General features: G+C 48.0%; 1 protein-coding gene across 3 annotated transcripts in view; it reads left to right on the forward strand.

Moving 5' to 3' along the window:
- The window catches only part of LOC119378893 (katanin p80 WD40 repeat-containing subunit B1), a 198,405-nt gene that overhangs the window by 96,461 nt on the left and 82,963 nt on the right, over nt 1–18,981 (forward strand). For all 3 annotated transcript variants that reach the window (XM_037647953.2, XM_037647954.2, XM_037647955.2), the window contains exon 3: nt 15,359–15,476. In XM_037647953.2, coding sequence (XP_037503881.1) covers nt 15,359–15,476 — 118 coding nt within the window. The remainder of the gene's footprint in view (nt 1–15,358; nt 15,477–18,981) is intronic.

Here is an 18,981-nt window from a genome sequence, read left to right on the forward strand (position 1 = left end):
TCGTGCGTACGTGCTGCAGAAAAGTTTACTTCGCGGCCATCCTTTGTCGTAGCTCTCAGTTTATAAACGGTTTCGATGCACTACTGATATGCACCTTGGCATATATACTCTCAACTTCAGGCTAAATTTGTCGATTGTGAATACGCCACTTCACCGTTCGCTGGTAATGCAAGAGGATGTCACTGTTCACATTTGGCGAATACTGAATATAATATTTCTTCTCTATCCGATGGTGTGAGGTCGTCCTTACATAAAAAAGACGCCCAATCTTCGTCGTCATTTGTCGTCGTTCTCCCTATGCAACACAGCACGAATACGCTGAGTCATCTTTCTCTATACTCGCCTTTGGTCGTGCGTGGCGACTGCGTGATCGCCTACCTTCAGATGTGCTTCAGCCGGAGCTATAGTTCGTATACGGCGTGAATTGTAAGATGTTTGCTTGCGCTGTTGATGTGATGGACACTGGATAACTGGCACGAGAGGCGCAATGTCCGTTTTTCTGTTTCGTGTTCTGGGACAGCAGCCATACACCTAACGATTGCCTACCGTGTCGGCGTCATGTCCATTGAAACCTTGGATTGAAAAGGGCACGTCCAAATGTATCCGCATTTAGTACACATAACCGCGCGGCTACGGTGTGTCGCCGCCATGAAAATCTTTTACGTGATAGTCGCGCATTAAAGGAGGGATTCTTCCGACCTAATACATGTTATCCGCATCTGCGGGCTTAGGATTGGGATGCGTGAGAACGTCTCACTCCCTCCTGACGTTGCGTATACTTTCGGTTTTCTTTACATCTAAACAACTTGAGCGTTATGCACCGTTTTATTCGATATATGACTCTTGAACCTCATGTCTTCGTCAGTTTAAATTGTCATTCACACCTGCGACAGCACCGGTCGCGCGACCATTTGCGACTGGCGACCAAAAAGCGACTCAAGGCGACCGATGTTCACACTCGCGTGCGACTTATAGCCGTCGCCACACAGAATTCACGTCCGCTCGAATATGGCTCGCACTGATATTGCCCCGTAAAATAAGCTGACATCCTCTTCCGGCGCATGTGATTGGTTCAGAGGTTTGCGACTTCAGTCGCGCGACTGAAAAATCGAGCAGCGAGCGACCAAAGCTGCCATGATGCGACTATTTGGCCGCGCGACCGGTGCTAGTCGCAGGTGTGAACGAGCCTTAAGACTCCAGTTGGACTGTAGCGTATTTAGCCATGCTCAGAATTACTCCAGCGGCGTCCGCAGTTCTTTTTGTACTCTTTGGCTTTTAGAAACGCGCTTGTTACATAACATGGTATCGACAGTGATCAGCTAAGCTAGCCATTAGCGCAGCGTTTGAGCAGACGTATTGTTTATTGAAGTGACCTGCGTTGGTGCGTTATTTACTGCACCCTACTGAAACTTTCCGTGTGCCATTTCAAGACGTATGTATGTTTTCAGTATAATTTTACGGAGTATATGCAGATTCGATATAAATTACTTTAAATTTCCATAAGATCTTAATGACAACATATGGAATTATTAGAATGGATAGGGCGATACGTGAAACAACGGCTTGAAGCACATGGGTCGATCACTGAAATAGGCGCCGTTTGTTTGTTTTTTCTTGTTTTTTTGTTTTTTTGCATTTGTTTGAGCATTATATATATATAGTAAATGGGCAAGTTCTTCGTAAATGTGCACGTTGCTAACACGATGTTAGTTAAAAGAAAGGTATTTCACTGAAGTAGCGTCGTCCTTGGGCGGATGCGTACACGCTCATTTGGAGTGCAGTGCAGCGGGCGATCGATTACCGGAGCATTCACTAACAGGTCACCTATATAGGTGACTGCAGTTACGAAATGCGAGCTGCGAAACGACCGCGCGCATGGATGCTGCGGCTCCAGTTCACAAATCTGTGGCCACCGACATGGGTTTTAGAGGCGTGCTGGGAGACCTCATAAGCTGAGGTCTGCCGTAATAATAAGTGCTTTTCTGCCAAGCCAAACGGCACAGTGGTGTATAGAGCGAGTCGGCAACTGCCGCTTGTGTGGGCGCGGCCGCGCGGCGTCACGTCGTCGAACGTGTCGTCGTCGTCGTCGTCCACGCTCTGCGGGCCGCTGCTGCTCTCTCCCGTGGGCTCCGCGGGCGTGGGGTTCTGCGAAGAACTCGGCAGAATGAGGCCGCTGGGCTCTCTGGGCTCTCTCGCTCACCGTGGCCCAGTCTCGTCCCACCCTGGACACTCCGTGGGCACGGCGGCCTTCGCGGACCCGCGTGCACACCGCATTCCGCGCGCAGCACTCTCTTAATAATTACTATTATTGTAATTACCGACACTACTGCATAACACCAGAAATGAACTTTCGAATGCTGTTGATGCTAGCAGAAAACACGCTTTGTGCTGTTTTTTTTTTAAACGTTGTGTGTGTGTGTGTGTGTGTGTGTGTGTGTGTGTGTGTGTGTGTGTGTGTGTGTGTGTGTGTGTGTGTGTGTGTGTGTGTAAGAGAGAGAGAGAGGGAGGGAGAGGGACTCACGGATGCTGTGGTTTATGTTAATACTTGGAAGCGAGGTAAGCACGACAGGACGAGAAAAAAGAATGAAACCACGAAAGAACGCGGAAAAGTGTCGAATAAAAGAAGAAAATAGAATGGAAAAATCCTCCATCGCTGCGCGCGACAGTTACCTTGCATGTATACGAAATCGTTGTCATCACGTGCCTTGTCCTCACATCGGAATGTAATTTGCGCGTTCTATTTCAAGCAACGATCTTGATGCATTCGAATTACATCCTTTTCCAAACATTTTGTCCACCGCTGATGCACTTATAAAAAGGATGGGGAAAAAGGTGGTCGTGTTCGTTTGTTCCCAAATTACACGAAAGTATGAGGACGAGGTAGGGAACGTTGAACGTGCGGCAGCGCAGAATCTGATTTGGACAAGTTGCGAGAAATCGGCGCTGTGGCTGCTTGCGAGGAAGGAACAAGTAATGTGTAACAGAGTATATAGGTGGTGTTGCTTCCCTATCCAAGGAGTGGTGGTGCCTGATTGCCAACGGAAGCAAAATGAACAAGAAGCTGTCGGAGGTCGATCACTTGCGAATAGCACCTTGCTATATTTTGGTTACCTTGCCATTGCCGATGTGTTGCTTCAGGAGCGTCAGTCGTCAAATGACTGCGTATCGTCCGTATTTGATCTCTGTGCGCATTTCGGACTGTTTGCTTGCAGTAGCTGATACGTTATCTCTATCCGAGTGGAAACTCGTGAGAACCGACCCGTATGCCCAGCGAATTGTGGATGGTACGTATGTGCGTTAAAAAAAAAAAAAGCTATGCGGTGAACAGCGCTTCGTGCCCTTACAAAAATATATTTATACAGTCTATAGACACTCTAAAAATGGGTTTAGGCAGGCTATAGACTGTCTAAATGAACTTTTGTAAGAGTGGTGCGGTGTTTCACGATAAAGCGAAGTCAGGTTTCCCTTTGCAACGACGTTTTTGATAATTTCTACGCTGCGTGTAACTGTCTGTAGAAGTAAGTTCGGCTCTTTTACGCATTGCTTGAGCGCTGCCCCATAACAGGCGGTTATAGCGACTTCTCAGCTGTAATTAGGATCGAAAACTGAGCTTGTTGGTTTGCGTTCATAATGCGGTTTGTGCAGCGCTCACAGAAGGGACGAAGAAGAAACGCGCGGGAACAGATGCTGACTCTCAACTGAATTTATTGAAAAACAAGAATAAAAAAAGCCAGGCCATAATCAATAGCGCGTGAACACCTCCCGATTAGAACACTGGATCCAGTCAGGAAAAAATAAATGCCTTGCGCGTCGTTCCTCTTACGTTGCCGCACGTGCTGATAAAAAGATTTATACTCTTTGTTCCGTAGCCGGAATGACGGTTGACTGACGCAGTCATCCCCTTTTCTTCGGATGTTTTCTATTATCTCCCACGTATGTTGTACTCCGTGCTTGGATAATTCTACTACAGTGGGTTGAACACCCGCATTCTCGACAGGGAACTGATAAATTTGATGGCTTGGTTTCAACCAGCGATCGTTTCTGCTCGCTTAGCTTCACATTGAGACACCTTCCGCTTCGGCCTGTATGTGTTCGTCCGCATTAAAGCGGTATCTATAGTATACTACGCCAACTTCGCAGTCTCTACGAACCGTGACGTATGCCTTGCGCCGCAGGCATTTCTCGGCCTTTCCTTCGGGCTATTCAGTTTCCTCTCTACAATTGCGCTCATTCCCGGCAATTTACTTGGCACGGTAAAGAAAGTGCGCGTTTCTCAGCTGCAAGACCGCCCTTTGCTGTTGGTGAGCTTTTTCTGGTTTCATAATAACTTTAAATAATAATAATAATTGTTTTACGTCCCAAAACCACGATATGATTGCATGTGAGGGACGCTGTAGTGGAGGGTTCCGGAAATTTCCACTACCTAGGTTTCTTTAACGTGCACCCTGCAGCTGAATCTAAGCATACGGGCCTCGAGTATTTTCACCTCAATCGAAAATGCGGCCGCCGCGGCCGGGATTCGATCCCGCGACCTTCGGGTCAGCAGTCGAGCACCATAACCACGTACTATAGACCACCTCGGCGGTTGCCTGTATGTACTATGGTTTAGAGCACTGTACAGGGGCGAAATAAACAACGCCTTATAACGGGACCAGATGGGAGATACACTAACCTGTTGTCTCCTGTTGTCCTGTTCACAAAGCACCGTTCCTTCGTCCATGTGTGCACCAACTTGTTCAAATGACCAAACATTCGCTGCAACATGGACATAAACTAGGTACGCGCAAAACGCACGGAAAATGATGAGACACCTGGCTTCAGGAATTATTTGGCAGTTTTAGAATAGGGTACTCAGAGATAGCGTTCGTTGCGTATACGTACGCTATTTCCACTGTGCATGTGTCATACCCAACAGGATAGCGTACGACGCATGCGCGGTGGCGACAAACGCTAACGCAAAGCTTTGCGTACCCTATTCTAAAGCTCTCTAATGCCGGTACATCTTATACTCACGCGATTTCGCGTTTGGGCATCCGGAGGTTGCGGGCTTGATTACGCTCGAAATCTTTTTTTTCCCTTTGTTCTTCCCAGCAATACAGTTTAGCAGGTGCGAGGACCGCTTTCTAGCCTTTTTGTCACGGGTGTTACGAAAGTGAGCGACGAGTAGCTTTTCGCTTGCTCCGCGGGCGCTGGCAGTCGTGGCACGGCGACTGCTGCTGCCGCGCACCATGAAGTGTGGCGAGACGAGTATTCAGCGGCGCTAGATCTCTTGGCGCACGAACTTCTCTCCACGGCGGTCGGTCTTTGGACATCCCTTTCACAGCATGCAGTGGCTCTGAGGCGTGAATGACTGCGTGGAACGCCGTCGTGACTTTCACGGAGTGTAGCGTCAATGAAAGTGTACGCTACGTGACCTAAATAAACCATAGCTGCGGCGGCCATCTGCAGCGGCGTTTGCAGTGTTTCGTGTGTTTCGAGTTATGATTACTGGACACTGAGCTAATAAAGGGCGCTGTTCGTAAAGATCCGTGTCAAAGGGGCGGTTTTCTACTATTCATTTACATTCCGCGAGTCTCAGGCATGCAGTGCCCGTGTATGTGATGTTGATTCCCCGTCCATTAGTAACGCGATATCGGTCGTGTGTCCGCGCGCATCTGCACTTCACGTTTGCATAGTGTCATGCAGTGAAGTGAGTTACATAAGGAGCGTGCACCTGGCAATGGGCATGCTTCGGGTAACCTCAATTTTTGAGACAAAGAAATAGTAGTCAAGGAGTACGACGCAGCTTTAATAATAATAATAATAATAATAATAATAATAATAATAATAATAATAATAATAATAATAATAATAGGGTAAAAAACACGTGTTTAGCATCACATGTGTTCGGATAGTTGACTATGTGGGGCCGATTACAAGAGGGCAGCAAAAGGGAGATAACACAGTATGTCGTATCGAAACACATAGATCAGCCTAAAAGCTAACTGCATCGAGAAACACTATATAGCATATTATAAAAATGAGCAAACATTAAGCAGCGTTGCAAGGAACAAACGTAGCTTTTGATAAGAACGTATCACGAGGTAAGCGTGCAACCTTAAATTGAGAGACGTACTTACGCGCAGGTTACTCGTTTGTAAGCGTTACGTGCAGCCTCTCGACTGCTATAGCTACATGCTTAGGCGGTAAGGAGAGTCGCGGTGTCTCGCGTGGCTGTGTCGTTACACTGCTGAGTAGGTCACTAGTTCGATTCCCGACCGCAGAGGCCGCGTTCCTATCGGGACGGAATGCAGAAACGCCCACTCACCGTCCTGTGGGTGCATCGGTAAAGAACCAGGTGAGTTACGCTCAAAGTTGACCCAAAGCTCTCTTCTACGGCGTCCATTATAACTTTCTGGTCCGCACGTATATATCTCATAATTTCTTCATGTACTAGATCGAATCCATTAACTGGTTAATTACTCCGTAGCGCTGGTTCTTTATTAGTCAAGAAGATAAATTAGTACAATGTCACGGTTTCAATTCTCAAGTGCTCAAGGAAACCAAAGAAAACCCTCTTATACAGTTATTTCTAGATGGACGTTGAACTTAAGTCTAAATTTACCCGAGGCATTACCCGGCTCCGCCCAACTCTCACTCGAAATGTACGGAACGTTGTGTGGTAAAGGCGCATAATCCTACGAAGCGCAGCGGCAAACTCTTTGTCACATGCAGGAAGCTCGACCGAGCTTCGTTCTCCGAAAGAGCTCATCACATCACGGAAGCTCTGTCGTACCACTGTACATACGGCAGTTAACCTGCGCAAGCACCGCGGTCTTGTCCGCTACGTTTCCTGCCGCCGCACCAGTGGAGGAACTCTCTCTCCATTGAGGCGGTTACGAAGGGCCCGGATGCTTTTACACCAATCTAGGTGATATGGTGCTTTCAACTATGTGGCTGCTTCTGTTTCCCCTGCTGTCCAACCAGCATGTGACTAACTTCGTTTGGTTCAGTCACATTTGCTCGCTGTTGCTTCGCAGTGGTTTCGCGTATCATGCGGTTGTCTTCGTGTGCGAATTCGAAATCGCCGACGCGAGAAGGCAGGTTTAAATATGTATGTATACAGCATGCTCTGTTTATCCGAAGTTTCATATAAACGGAGAACACAAACGGGAGCAACGATCGTTTTATTCTAAAAACGTTGTAATAATGTGTTGTAGTAATGTTTAATAGTGTTTAAGTTTAATAATGTTTCAATAAAGTGTAATAATGTTGCGGGGAAGAAGATGAAAGATGTTCAGCCCACCTGCAGTGGCGCAAGAAGTGATGCATTTGGTCGGTGTGTCGATCTTCAGCGTTTTGCATTTCATTCACAGGCGATGGCCGTAGGTCGAAAGTACAGTCTCAGTTAAAAAAATTCCCATTCTACAGCGTGCAGGCGCGAATACGTTAACACTTGAACAGAAGGTGAGTTAGTTTATGGATTCGTAGGCTGTGTATTTTGATAAACAGTGTCACTTTCAGAACCTTAGCGCTCCTGTATATATATTGAAATACAAACCCCGCTACAGAGATGCAGTGTCAGTGTTAGCGCACGCGCTGTGGCCTGTCAACTTTTGACCAAGGCTGCACTTTTCTTTTGGCTTGTTTTTCTGCGTCGTTCATGATGTCGACACTAAGGTTCACGTTTCTTGTAACGCAACGTGTCTCCTGTTGCACGCTGTGCCCGCAGTCTTTCGACAACCTAATCTTGTCGGTTGCTTGTGTCTTTTGCTCTGACGACCTTGCTTGCGTTTACCTAGTGCACGGTCAGTCTTTAAAGTTTGTTTTGTTTTAGCCGAGGACACACGTATTCTACGATGGGAGCGACTGACGCAACTGCTACGTAGTCCTTGAAAACGAGAATGGCACCACCGCGCTTTTTCGTAACGCTTGTTTTCGGCACCGTTTGTTTTCCTCTTCTTTTACCGGGTGTCGTATACGTATACCTGTGAGATGGCATCGACCACGGGAGTATGCCGCGGGCACGTATCGCGTTGAAGGCCGGTGTTCCCTGCGCACGATATTTGGTTAGAGGTTTTTTTTTCATTAGCATTCACTTCTTGTGCACTCGGCCGTTCCGTTTGCCGGACTTTGCCGTCGTTGGGCGAAGTGTGCCGTGCGTCATCATCATATAGCCGCAGAACCCTGGCAGAGTCATCCGTGGCGTAAGCTTCCTGGATGCGATGGCGCTTCGCTGCATCAGCAGACTCGCGAGAAGCGCATGTGTGCTCGCAATGTCGCAGAAATCCGGCGTGACGCAATGCGCCCGGTCCCTGAGAGGTTTCCTGAGCGCGACGTCGGCGCTCTGTATGCCATATACACGCTCCGCGGGGCTTTATTTTTGCCTTTCCGCGCAGTATGCACCGCGAAGCACGCAGGCGAAATCGCTGGCCTGCAAGCCCTAAACGGGCAGCCCTGGCATCTTGCAGCTTAGCCCGACGGCGCGCTCGTTTAGTGGAAAGAAAGTAGTTCGCTATGCCGCTCGGTTCCAGCCGAGCATTCGTGAATTAGAGTGCTTATATGCTCGCAGCGAAACGTGAACTTGCGATCGGTCAGTCAGCCTGATGCGCTCTCTGCGATTGTGTTTGGGGACACGATGGTTCCGAGGGCGTCATTCGTTATATAAATTCATAATATCTGGGGTTTTACGTGCCAAAACCACGTACGATATGATTGTGAGGCACGCCGTAGTGGAAAGCTCCGGGTAATTTCGAGCACCTGGTGTTCTTTAACGTGCACTGACATCGCACAGTATGCACGGGCCTCCAGCATTTCGCCTCCATCGAAATGCGAACGCCGCGGCCGGGATCGAACCCGCGACTTTCGGGTCAGCAGCCGAGCACCGTAAGCACTGTACCACCTAGGCGGACATCATATAAATATACTGAATTTCAGCATCAGCGAGGCATGGAAAATGTCACCGCGTTTTGATCCAGGCACCTCTTGTTGAGTGTTCCACAATCACTTGTCTTGCCGTAGCACGCTTAATAATGTTCAGCCGTTTCATTACCAAACACAAGAAAAGTAAGTACAAGATTATGTTCGCGTATGTTCCATCTAGCAGTCTCAGTCCCCTTTTCTCAGAAATTACTGCATAATACTTTGGACTGCTGTGCAGCTTAGTTGAATAATGAATTCAGTCACTACTAGATTGTTATAAAGGTGAGAACGGTCACTTCTTTATTCAAGTGGCATGCACCTCCGCACACGTGCATGTTGTTTCGCAGCAAAGAGTGTTTTAGCGCATGTTTTGTGACCTGTAAAGACTTGTTGCACATCATAGCGTCATGAAATATCCGTCCAATCGGTTTTCATGTTGCGGACTCGTAAAATTATTTACTTACTTTTGTGTGGCAAAGATACCATCTCGGGTTCGATATAGTGACTGACAATAGTGAAATGTTTCTTACTCTAAAAGTGAACAATTAACTCTCGTAGTTTTCTCGTTTTTCTTTTGGGCCTCTGAATCTTCCTTTACGTGAGATGTCGTTCCCTCGCGCACTCGGACATTGTGTTTCAGTGCATGTGAAATTCTGCGCGCTCAACATACATTTGTCTTTCAAGTTCCACTAAATGGTATTGGCACTTCCCGCTTGAAAGTGTCTGAAATACTAGAGACGTCATACCATGTGCAACTCGTTGCTTCAAAAGCGACTTCGATCGTTTTACGTCGCCCCGCCACGGTGGTCTAGTGGTTATGGCGCTCGACTGCTGTCCCGAATGTCGCGGGACCGAATCCCGGCCGCGGCGGCTGCATTTTTCGATGGAGGCGAAAATGTTTGAGGCCCGTGTACTTAGATTTAGGTGCACGTTAAAGGGACACTAAAGGCAAATACAGTAAAACCTCGGTGATACGATCACGGCTCGTACTAATTTCGAGGTGATACGAATTTTTCTGTGGTCCCGGCCAAGGCCCATTAGCCTCCAATGTATTGGAGTACGGTTGTTGCGAACCGATTTGCAACCCGCGACGTTTGATACGAACGTACGCTAGCGCACAGGTACGAACAGTTGCTGCCCGCGCTGTCCCGGAAGACGCGGTAGTCACCCGCTGCGCGACCATCAATGGTGCGTCGTTGCCTCCGAGATAGCGCGCGCGAATCTTAGAGGCCTTTAGGCGCCTTCGTGTTTAGATTACGGATGACGTCAACGTCGCGCTTTTTTTTTTCCGACGCGTTGACGCGTGCTGCTGTGCTCGAGGCAGCAGCGTCTTTGTACTGTCTTAACACGTGCCTGCCACGTCGATGCAAGCCATGTCCCCGCAATCAGACGTTCCATGAAACAAGACTTAAACTTAGGCTGCGGGTCCGTCATGAAGTTCCATTAAAGGTGTACGAAGACCCCAAGAGACGAAGCGGACGGTCTGGGCGAAGGAGCTTGGCCTCTATTGATCGTGTGCAAAGCGCTTAAGTCACCTTCGCCGCAGTACTCCGGTGTCATGCAGAAAAGCGTAGTAAGATTAGGAAGGGGCTACTAGCGGTCACAGGTCACAACACATCTGGTTCATTGATTACACACGCGCGCACGCACCGTATATTTACGAGTACAAGTATGATCGTTGACGTCTAAAAACTTTACTGGCAATCATTTGGAGCAGTCCATGACGTCGGTGCGGCCCTGGGAGACACTAAATCAAAACTTATGCCATCTTTCTTTTGTCGCATACTAATTTCACCTGTTTTCTGGTGATACGAATTTCAGATGATACGAATATTTTTGGAAACCCAGCGAGATTCGTATCACCGAGATTTTACTGTATTAAGTCAACGTTGATTGTTGAAATAGCGGTCCAGAAACCTCATAGGGCTACTTTTATGCCAAGGAAGTGCTTGCATGGACATCCGGTGCACAGCCTCCCCCAACGACATGCCCCTTCTGCGTTGCTCCAGCCACAGAAGCAACGATCGATCACCTACTTGGGACCTGTCCGGGCCTTCACAAGGCTCGCACCCGCCACCTACGAGGCCTTGACTACCGCCCCGGTCGACCACCCGACTTAACGCGCTGGACGCACGGGCCGTTGCATCGACCGCTCCTGGCCTTTATCAGCGAATCTGAACTCTTTCCTTTTATTTAACTTATGCCGTAGGGCATACTGGCGCCAATAAAAAAAAAGTGCTTATTTTGAAATAAAATCACGTTTTAGTGGTCCGCATCGCGTTAGCGCACTTCAAATCACCCGCCTGAAATCCGACTTTCATACGTCACTGCTGTCGTGCCCAACGTTGCCCGCCTTTACTGCGCGGCCGCCGGCACTAGTAGCAGCAGAGCGAAAGTAGCGGGACCCACAGCAGCAACAACGGCCATCGAAGCCATCGAAGCTTGCCGCAATCGCCGCAATGGATGTGGACGGAGAACTCGACAACGAGACGTTGGCTCGCGACGCGCTGAGCTCCAATTCAGCGACTTGAGCCCGGATGAACGCGGTATGCTGCTGAGGGCTCGTAGTGCCGGCGTCGTTGCATGCGGCATTTTGTCGAACTTCTTGTTAGAGCGACTTTCACGAGCGCGCAAAACACACGCGGCTGTACGCGATCCCGAAACTACCACCGAGACGCGACCGCGTGAGCGAAGCAGGGCGCCGCGCGAAGCGCAGTTTGGCGAAAACGGAACCTTTGAACCATACGCGCCGTTCCCCCATGGCAACGCCACAAAGGTTCTTTTTTCCATGAATCAAACGGAAACGAACAAACAGCATTTTATTACGTCTTTTGATGCACGGAAGGTTCTTTCTTTATTGCAGCTAGTTTGATTATTAGTGATTTATTCTAGGCAGACTCTCATACGTCATCGGGATCACTTCGAAAATGTCCCACTCGTGGCGCTCGTCATGTGATACATTTAGCTTAATTTCTCGGTAAGTAGGGCACTGCTGTTGATAATATTGCCGTTTTAGAAGTTGTCATACATTGAGCTTTCACTCTGACATAAATTATTTGCCTTTAGTGTCCCTTTAAAGAACCCCAGGTGGTCGAAATTTCCGGAGCCCTCGACTACGGCGTCTCTCATAATCATATAGTGGTTTTGGGACGTTAAACCCCAGATATTATCGTTTTACGTACCTACGATACCAGTAACTTAGAGGCCATTTTGTTCCGTTGGCCTTTCACGCGCTCAGCAGTATTTATAAATTTGACAAAAAGTAGGCAATGCAGTATATGCCGTGCAAGTGTACTGTATCGGCGTACTCGATCGGCCATAGTACGCATACTTTTGTCTGAAGTATTTAAGTGATTTGGGAACGTACAGTATGGTCCACTCTTAGAGGGAACACGCGAGCGCGTGGCCGGCTGTCCGCGGAGCGCTAACTGCTGGCGAGATCTGTAAATGCAGCGCACGCGTATAGATTCATTACGGCGTTCGGGTGCGCGCCGCTCTTACAAGTGTATGCGCATGCGCCGCATTTACAAATCTCGCCGCTAGTCAGCGCCGCGCGGGCTGTCAGCCACGCGCTCGCGTGTTCCCTGTAAGAGTGGACCGTACTGTACGTATGTTGACATTTGGCACCATGTGTTCATATGTGTGAGCGACTCTGAGGTAGCCACCGTTTGTGCTCGAAAATACTAAATCAAGCTAATTCTTCAAAATATTACTGCGTATTTTAAACCATAACCGTATGCATACACTCGCATGCTGCGCTCGAGACCCACCTCTCACCGTTCCTCGTGTTTGCCCATTTCTACTTCTCGCTTCGTTCTCTAAACTGCGAAATACCTTCTAACCATTCGCAAAATAATTGAAAACACAATCACTGGACAACCGCGGTAACAAACGAGTCGCAGAAGTGCACGTATTTCCTTCCCGATTACACTGAACCGCAGGCACCTTGCAGCAGCGAAGAGATGGGCCTCGAACCGGAAGTACCGTAGCAGACTACGCGCCGTTTTGCTATCCACCTATTACCGTCACGATATGTTGCTAGGAATTTCGTTCTTGTGTGCAGTGACTGATTGTGCCATACCATAGTCACCTGGCATCATACCTTCCTCTTTCTTTCCCTTCTCCCCTTACCTCCGTGAGGAGTAGCAGGTGAGAAACCCGCTTTCCAGGCCGACCTCTCCTCCATCTTGTCATTCAACATTAAACATCTTCTTCGTTCTTGTGTGACGCGGGAGCGTCAAACTGTTGCGTGTCAGCTCGGTTGTTCCCATTGTAAAGATATACACACGTAAGATGGCGTCACAGCGTGCTGTGCAGCATGCAGATCGGCGTGGAGCTGAGGAAACGCACACGCTTATGTCGTGGCGCACCCCATGTGGTGTTGCCGTGCGGAACCAAACTTCCTTGCTGGGGTCGCTGTTTCTCGCACGCCGTCATCCCGTCCGTCCTGCTGGCGAGAGCAACGCTGCAGGAAAGAGGAATGGTGCTCGCGCGCCAGCGCAAGCGAACACAATTGCTGTAAATTCCTGTTTTCCAGGGAGCCCCGAGTTTTCGCGGACTTCACACGTGGTACTTTAAGCGAGAAAAGTGCGTAAATTAAACGCCGTGCATTAATGCGGTGGCTTTGTTAGCGACGCGCAGTATATAACCCGCGAGTAAGTCGCTGCCGACAGCCGGAATTGGGATCCTGGGCGCCTTTACGTTGTATTCTCAATGATTTGACTCGTTTATAGAGACATGCTTATTTGGCCGTGTACATCATGGCCTCAGCGCTGGATCGCACTATATTCTTTATGCGCATGCGCTCTGTTAAATTTAATAATAGCCAGCAGCAACATTGTAACCGGCAGTGTCACCATGGTGAGGACGTGATGCTCTCATTCATGGCGGGGTGCATAGTATCTGTGCATATATCTAACGAATGCTGACCAGCGAAGGCTCAAACACCATGGAGAACCAGTTGGGTCGTTTGCCGCACGCCATTGTATCAAACGTGTGAATTTCTGGGTTTATTGACATTGCACGTTTATGAGCTAATACTTTCTTGTTACGGTTGCTGCAGTATTCGAAGTAATAGTTAACACATTTTTCTTATGTTGTAAGGTTTATAAATTCTCTCTGCGAATAAATGCTCTATTGGTATGAGAGGGAGGGGTATTGTTTGCTGCAGGTGGCGGATCTATGTACATTGCCGATAATTAATCCGCCCGAGCGCCGCCTATCAAACACGCTACAGTCTAAAGTTCAGCGCATTCTATTTTGTAGCAACTCCTTGCGCGGCACTCGTGTGTGTTACTTCGTGTTTGTTTTAATATAATAACGATTGTTGGGGTTTAACGTGCCAAAACCACGATATGATTATGAGGGACGCCGTGGTTAAGGGCTCCGGAAATTTCGACCACCTGGGGTTCTTTAACGTGCACCTAAATCTAAGTGCACGAGACTCGAGCATTTCGCCTCCATCGAAATGTGGCCGCCGCTGCCGGGATTCGATCCCGCGACCTTCGTGTTTGTTTTCGTTGCAATAAATGGCTCCTCGCTTGCAATAGGCCAACTACTCCCAGCTAACAGTTGGCCGTTAGCCAGTCGTCGCCTATGTCCAACATCAGGATAGGCAGGAATTTTTTCTTACGAACGTATCCAGCCTATAAAACGTTTTTGTGAATACAAGGGGTCCTGTTTGTTGAAACAAGTTATGGCGTTCCATACGCTGCGCATTGCTTTGTAAGCATGTAAGAGGGGTCAAACTCATGAACAGAGCTGTAAGTCCATTCGGTGCGAAACCATCTTCGAATATGCGCTACTTACTTGTATGAAGACAAACACAGAAACTTAAAAACGACATGTATCACAGTGGTTTGTCGAACTGGCCTTGTGTTGAATAAGTCGCGCGTATTCGGATACAAGCTTACGGAGTGAACGCACCACACTTTGTCTGCGTCTGCGCGGCATCTGTTCGTCCCAAAAATCTGCATTTTGCGTGCATTTTATGTCTTCGTGCTGCGGGCGACCCACTCATGAACGAGTCTTCTGCTCGGATTGTTACCCGGTGCTGACATGCGAAAGTCCTGCATAAGTGAACTGCTTTACCACACCGCGCATTGCCGGTATTTCTCGTCGCCGCATAAATCGAAGACATAAATGGCTTTGGCGTATATTGCGTTGAAAAGGCCTTGGATCTCGGGCTTAAATGAGTGTAGAGGGTGTGAGTGGTACGCAGCACCGTGGGTCCTACTGCACGTTTCTCTGGCTGCTTCGCGAGTTCGCGATCTTGCACCTTTTGGGGTGCGACTGCGCTTTTTGGTGCGTATGTATACATGCAGGTGACAAAGCTGATGTAAAATGCGCTTGACTGATTGCACTGTGCGATTTGGGCCAGTCACGCATTTGTCTTGGCGGTTCCTTCACTATATATATAGATGTTCAAGGTGGCGCAACTTTTGTCTCATTTACGCAGAGCTTGACTGGACATACGACGGCGGTGGAATGCGTCAAGTTCTGTCCAGCCGAGGAGATGGTGTGCGCGGGCTCCACATCGGGAACAGTCAAGATCTGGAACTTGGAAGCTGCCAAAAGTGAGCCTCGAATATATACTTTGTTGCACTGTTTTCGGTACGGGTGAACAACTATGGGTGCAGCCATATATCTCGCCGTTTACAACGCTTTGGGATAAGTTGAAAGACGACCGGGTAAGACAAGGATCCCGCCTTCAGAGTTGCACTGTTGCGGAGTTTAGTAACGACTTGCCGACGCAATTGTGGCGTCGTATGTATTATAACTGTGGACAGTATGAAGACAGTATATATTGAGCGCTTGCCGTCTTTCGTTTCGCAATTGAAACTTTTGCCCTAAAGTGATAAGAATATTAATAATCAAAGCTTACTGAACAATAATGGAGCCAATGTTACGACGAATGAACTTTCTATAGTCTCCTCGGCCTATATAGCCTTTACTCTGCCTTGATACAGTTTATGTTCTCTTGCTTGTTTGCGCATTTTCCGCAAATGGAATTGAATCTGCTTTTAAAACAAACAGAACAACAAAATAAGCAGTTGCGTGGTAGAGCAAATCAACACTTCGAATTGTGCGAAAGAAGAGTATACCTGTCGTGTATGCGACACTAAGCTGAATGAGTAGAAGCTGTGTAACAACGACTGGCAGTTTTTGAAAGAAGAGACAAAAATATCTCATTGCCGCATGTTCTACTATCCTTTATATTGGAGCGCTGAGTGTGACATCAAAAATAACACGCGTGTCGCGCGCTAGATTTAGTACTTTGCGTCGCTTAATTTATCATACGCGGGCTCATGATGTGCGCTCTAAGATTTAAGAGCAGTGCCTGTCATCTGTTAAAAAAAAAGAAATACATTTGACTGGCATGACAGTTATATTTATATACTCTAGGACAGATCAAATTCAAACAGCGGTAAGCGTGGATGACGGCCAACCTGCGCCGTCTATCAGTCACCGTGGCGTGCAGATAGGCCTCTTCCGTATGGTTGACCGGCAATACCTTGTGCTGCTGGCCACGCACTACGCTGGCTGCATTTCGTTTGACCGCGACGGCGCACAGTTCTGGAAAGGACGTATGTGACGGTTTAGCAAGTAATCGATAGTAGATTGGTTAATGGTATGTAAGCCTCTGCGGCTAGCATTTTGCGGGTGCTTGCTCTTTCCCGTGTCATCGCGCATTGGCAAACGGTCATTTATATATGCTGCACATCCCGCAGGTCATGTGTGAGCTTCATGAACTCCATCTGTTTTCCTCGTTGTCCTCGCACTCGTGTCGACCGTTTGTTCTGTAATCGCTGCGCGCGTACTAGTTTGTCAACTAAGATGTGTGTCGCTCTACACTGTACGCAACGTCCTCCCACTGGAAAAAAAAAACGCAAGATAAAAATTTGGAGGCGGCTCTGATCCTTGACTTATTTGTACGGCGTTCGTGTGTCGTAATGTGTTCCTTGGATTAACTTTTGTTTCGTCGCGCTGCCGACGCTGATCTCAAAGGCCACGCAGAAGGAAGCGCGTGGTTGAGGTCTGTTCCGCCAGGTGCCGCATCGATCCCAACTGCTCGCATTCGTTCAATGAACTCGGTCAGTTAATTTTCATTGATTATCTTGGCAGTTAATTGGCCATTATTTTCAAGCGGAGGAAGTTGTGCTTAGGAGGCTTCGGGCAGGGGTGGCCCTTACACCGGCTGTTATTTCAACATGGAACTGGTCGCATTTACCAGTTGGTTCTACATGCCCGTACTGTTCTGTTCCGGTTATACAAGCAGATGCATACCACCTTATATGGACATGCCAAGGATTACAGTCGGAACGCTCCCGTCATCTCCTGCAAGCTGGTCTTCGCTACAGTGACACAAACAGTTATGACTGATGGATACATGACAACACATTCCACAAGACACTTCGTCACTTCATACACAACACCGGCCTAACGGCGCACATTTAACACAAATATACAAAACAAATATTATGCCTTAAGGGCAAGTCTATGTCGCAAAAAAAAAAAAAAGTCAGGTTATGCTCCGACATCATACGTATCCACTATAACTCTTTAACTTGAACCAGGACAATCGATATCTATATTTTTAGAAGGCTTTTTTATGAACACGCGGAAAGCCGCTCGGAGGCTCCTCTCGATCTCGTCTGACGTGAAGCTGAACCTTTCTCAGAAAGGTTCAGCTTCACGTCAGACGAGATCGAGAGGAGCCTCTAAGCGGAAGTAAGTGTTCGACCGGATCTGCTTGGAAGAGGAACGAGCGCCGAGTGTGCTCTTGCCACTGAAAAGGTACAAGACGCGCGAACGTGCGTTGATCAAGAGGCGGTTATCCGCGTTATTGTGTATGACTGCGCTTTTAGGAATTTCATTATGATGGTACACCTCTGACGAAAAGTGTATGCAGGTAAAGGGCTCTCGGAGAAAAAAAAAAAAGAAGCGCATTTCCTCCATGCCTTACCACGTGACCACGTGAAACTAAAGACTGCAGCTTACATTTGGCGCTGCGCACATCGCAGTGCATTCGTCGTTTCATGTTGTCAGTGGAGTTGTCAAGCAGTTCGTTTTTTAACAGCGCAGCGGTTTAAGCCGACCGTTAGTCCGTGCAGAGCGAACAGAAAACTATCATCATCATGAACCGGCACGCGCTCTCTTCGTCTTCCTCTTCGTCCTCTTCATCATCTGCTTCGCTCCCAGAACACGTGCGCCGATTTGTCTGACTTGGGATGCAATAACTATGATGCACGAGAGAACTGGTACAGAGAAAGAGAGAGAAGAAAGACAGAAAAAGATAGAAAGTATAGAAATAGACACAAAGAAGATAGAGCAAGACAGAAAGAGAGAAAATCAAGAGAGAGAAAGAAATAGAGAGAGAAAGATAGAAATAGAGACCAGAAAGAAAGAAAGAAAGAAAGAAAGAAAGAAAGAAAGAAAGAAAGATGAAAATAAAGGGAAACAAGGCAGGCTTCCCAGCTCCGCACTTCCTTCAGGTTGGCACCACTGGTGCGAAGCTGCCTTAATTTTTTAATTTTTTTTTCAGCCAGGTGTAAAAGTGCATCTGTGATAGCGTCGGCTTACCATCAGTGCGGTAAATGTATTCGGCGCTCACTGCGTCTCGACCCTACAGTAATAAACATATACCGGCAGGTATTCGCGAATACCGCATATTGATAATTCGAAAAAAAAAGAAAAAATCAGTGCAACTCGAAGGCTGTGCAGGGGTGTCTCGGCCTCGCGTCGGTGCCCTAAATGCTGTACGCCCTGTGATGTGCAAATCCCCTACTTACAGATGCGTGGGAAAGTGCAGAAAATCTGACCTCAACGAGAGAGGAAATTGGGCAATGCGTCGCGTGCCCGTGTCTGTCTGAAGATACGTTGACGGCTCGGTCACGTGTGAGGATGTGATGGAGACGGTCCCGAGACTCGGGTGACGGAAACGTTAAGTTGCATTGTATAAGCGGACGGAGACCATATAAAATTCACTACGGGCGTTTCGTGTCCCAATTGCTGCTGAGATTTCGAGTCCTTGGTGTCTATAAAGAAAGATGCGATACCGGACTTGCCAATGTTGAAGAC

The sequence above is a fragment of the Rhipicephalus sanguineus genome, chromosome 1 (assembly GCF_013339695.2).
Source record: "Rhipicephalus sanguineus isolate Rsan-2018 chromosome 1, BIME_Rsan_1.4, whole genome shotgun sequence".
Classification (NCBI taxonomy): Eukaryota; Metazoa; Arthropoda; class Arachnida; order Ixodida; family Ixodidae; genus Rhipicephalus; species Rhipicephalus sanguineus.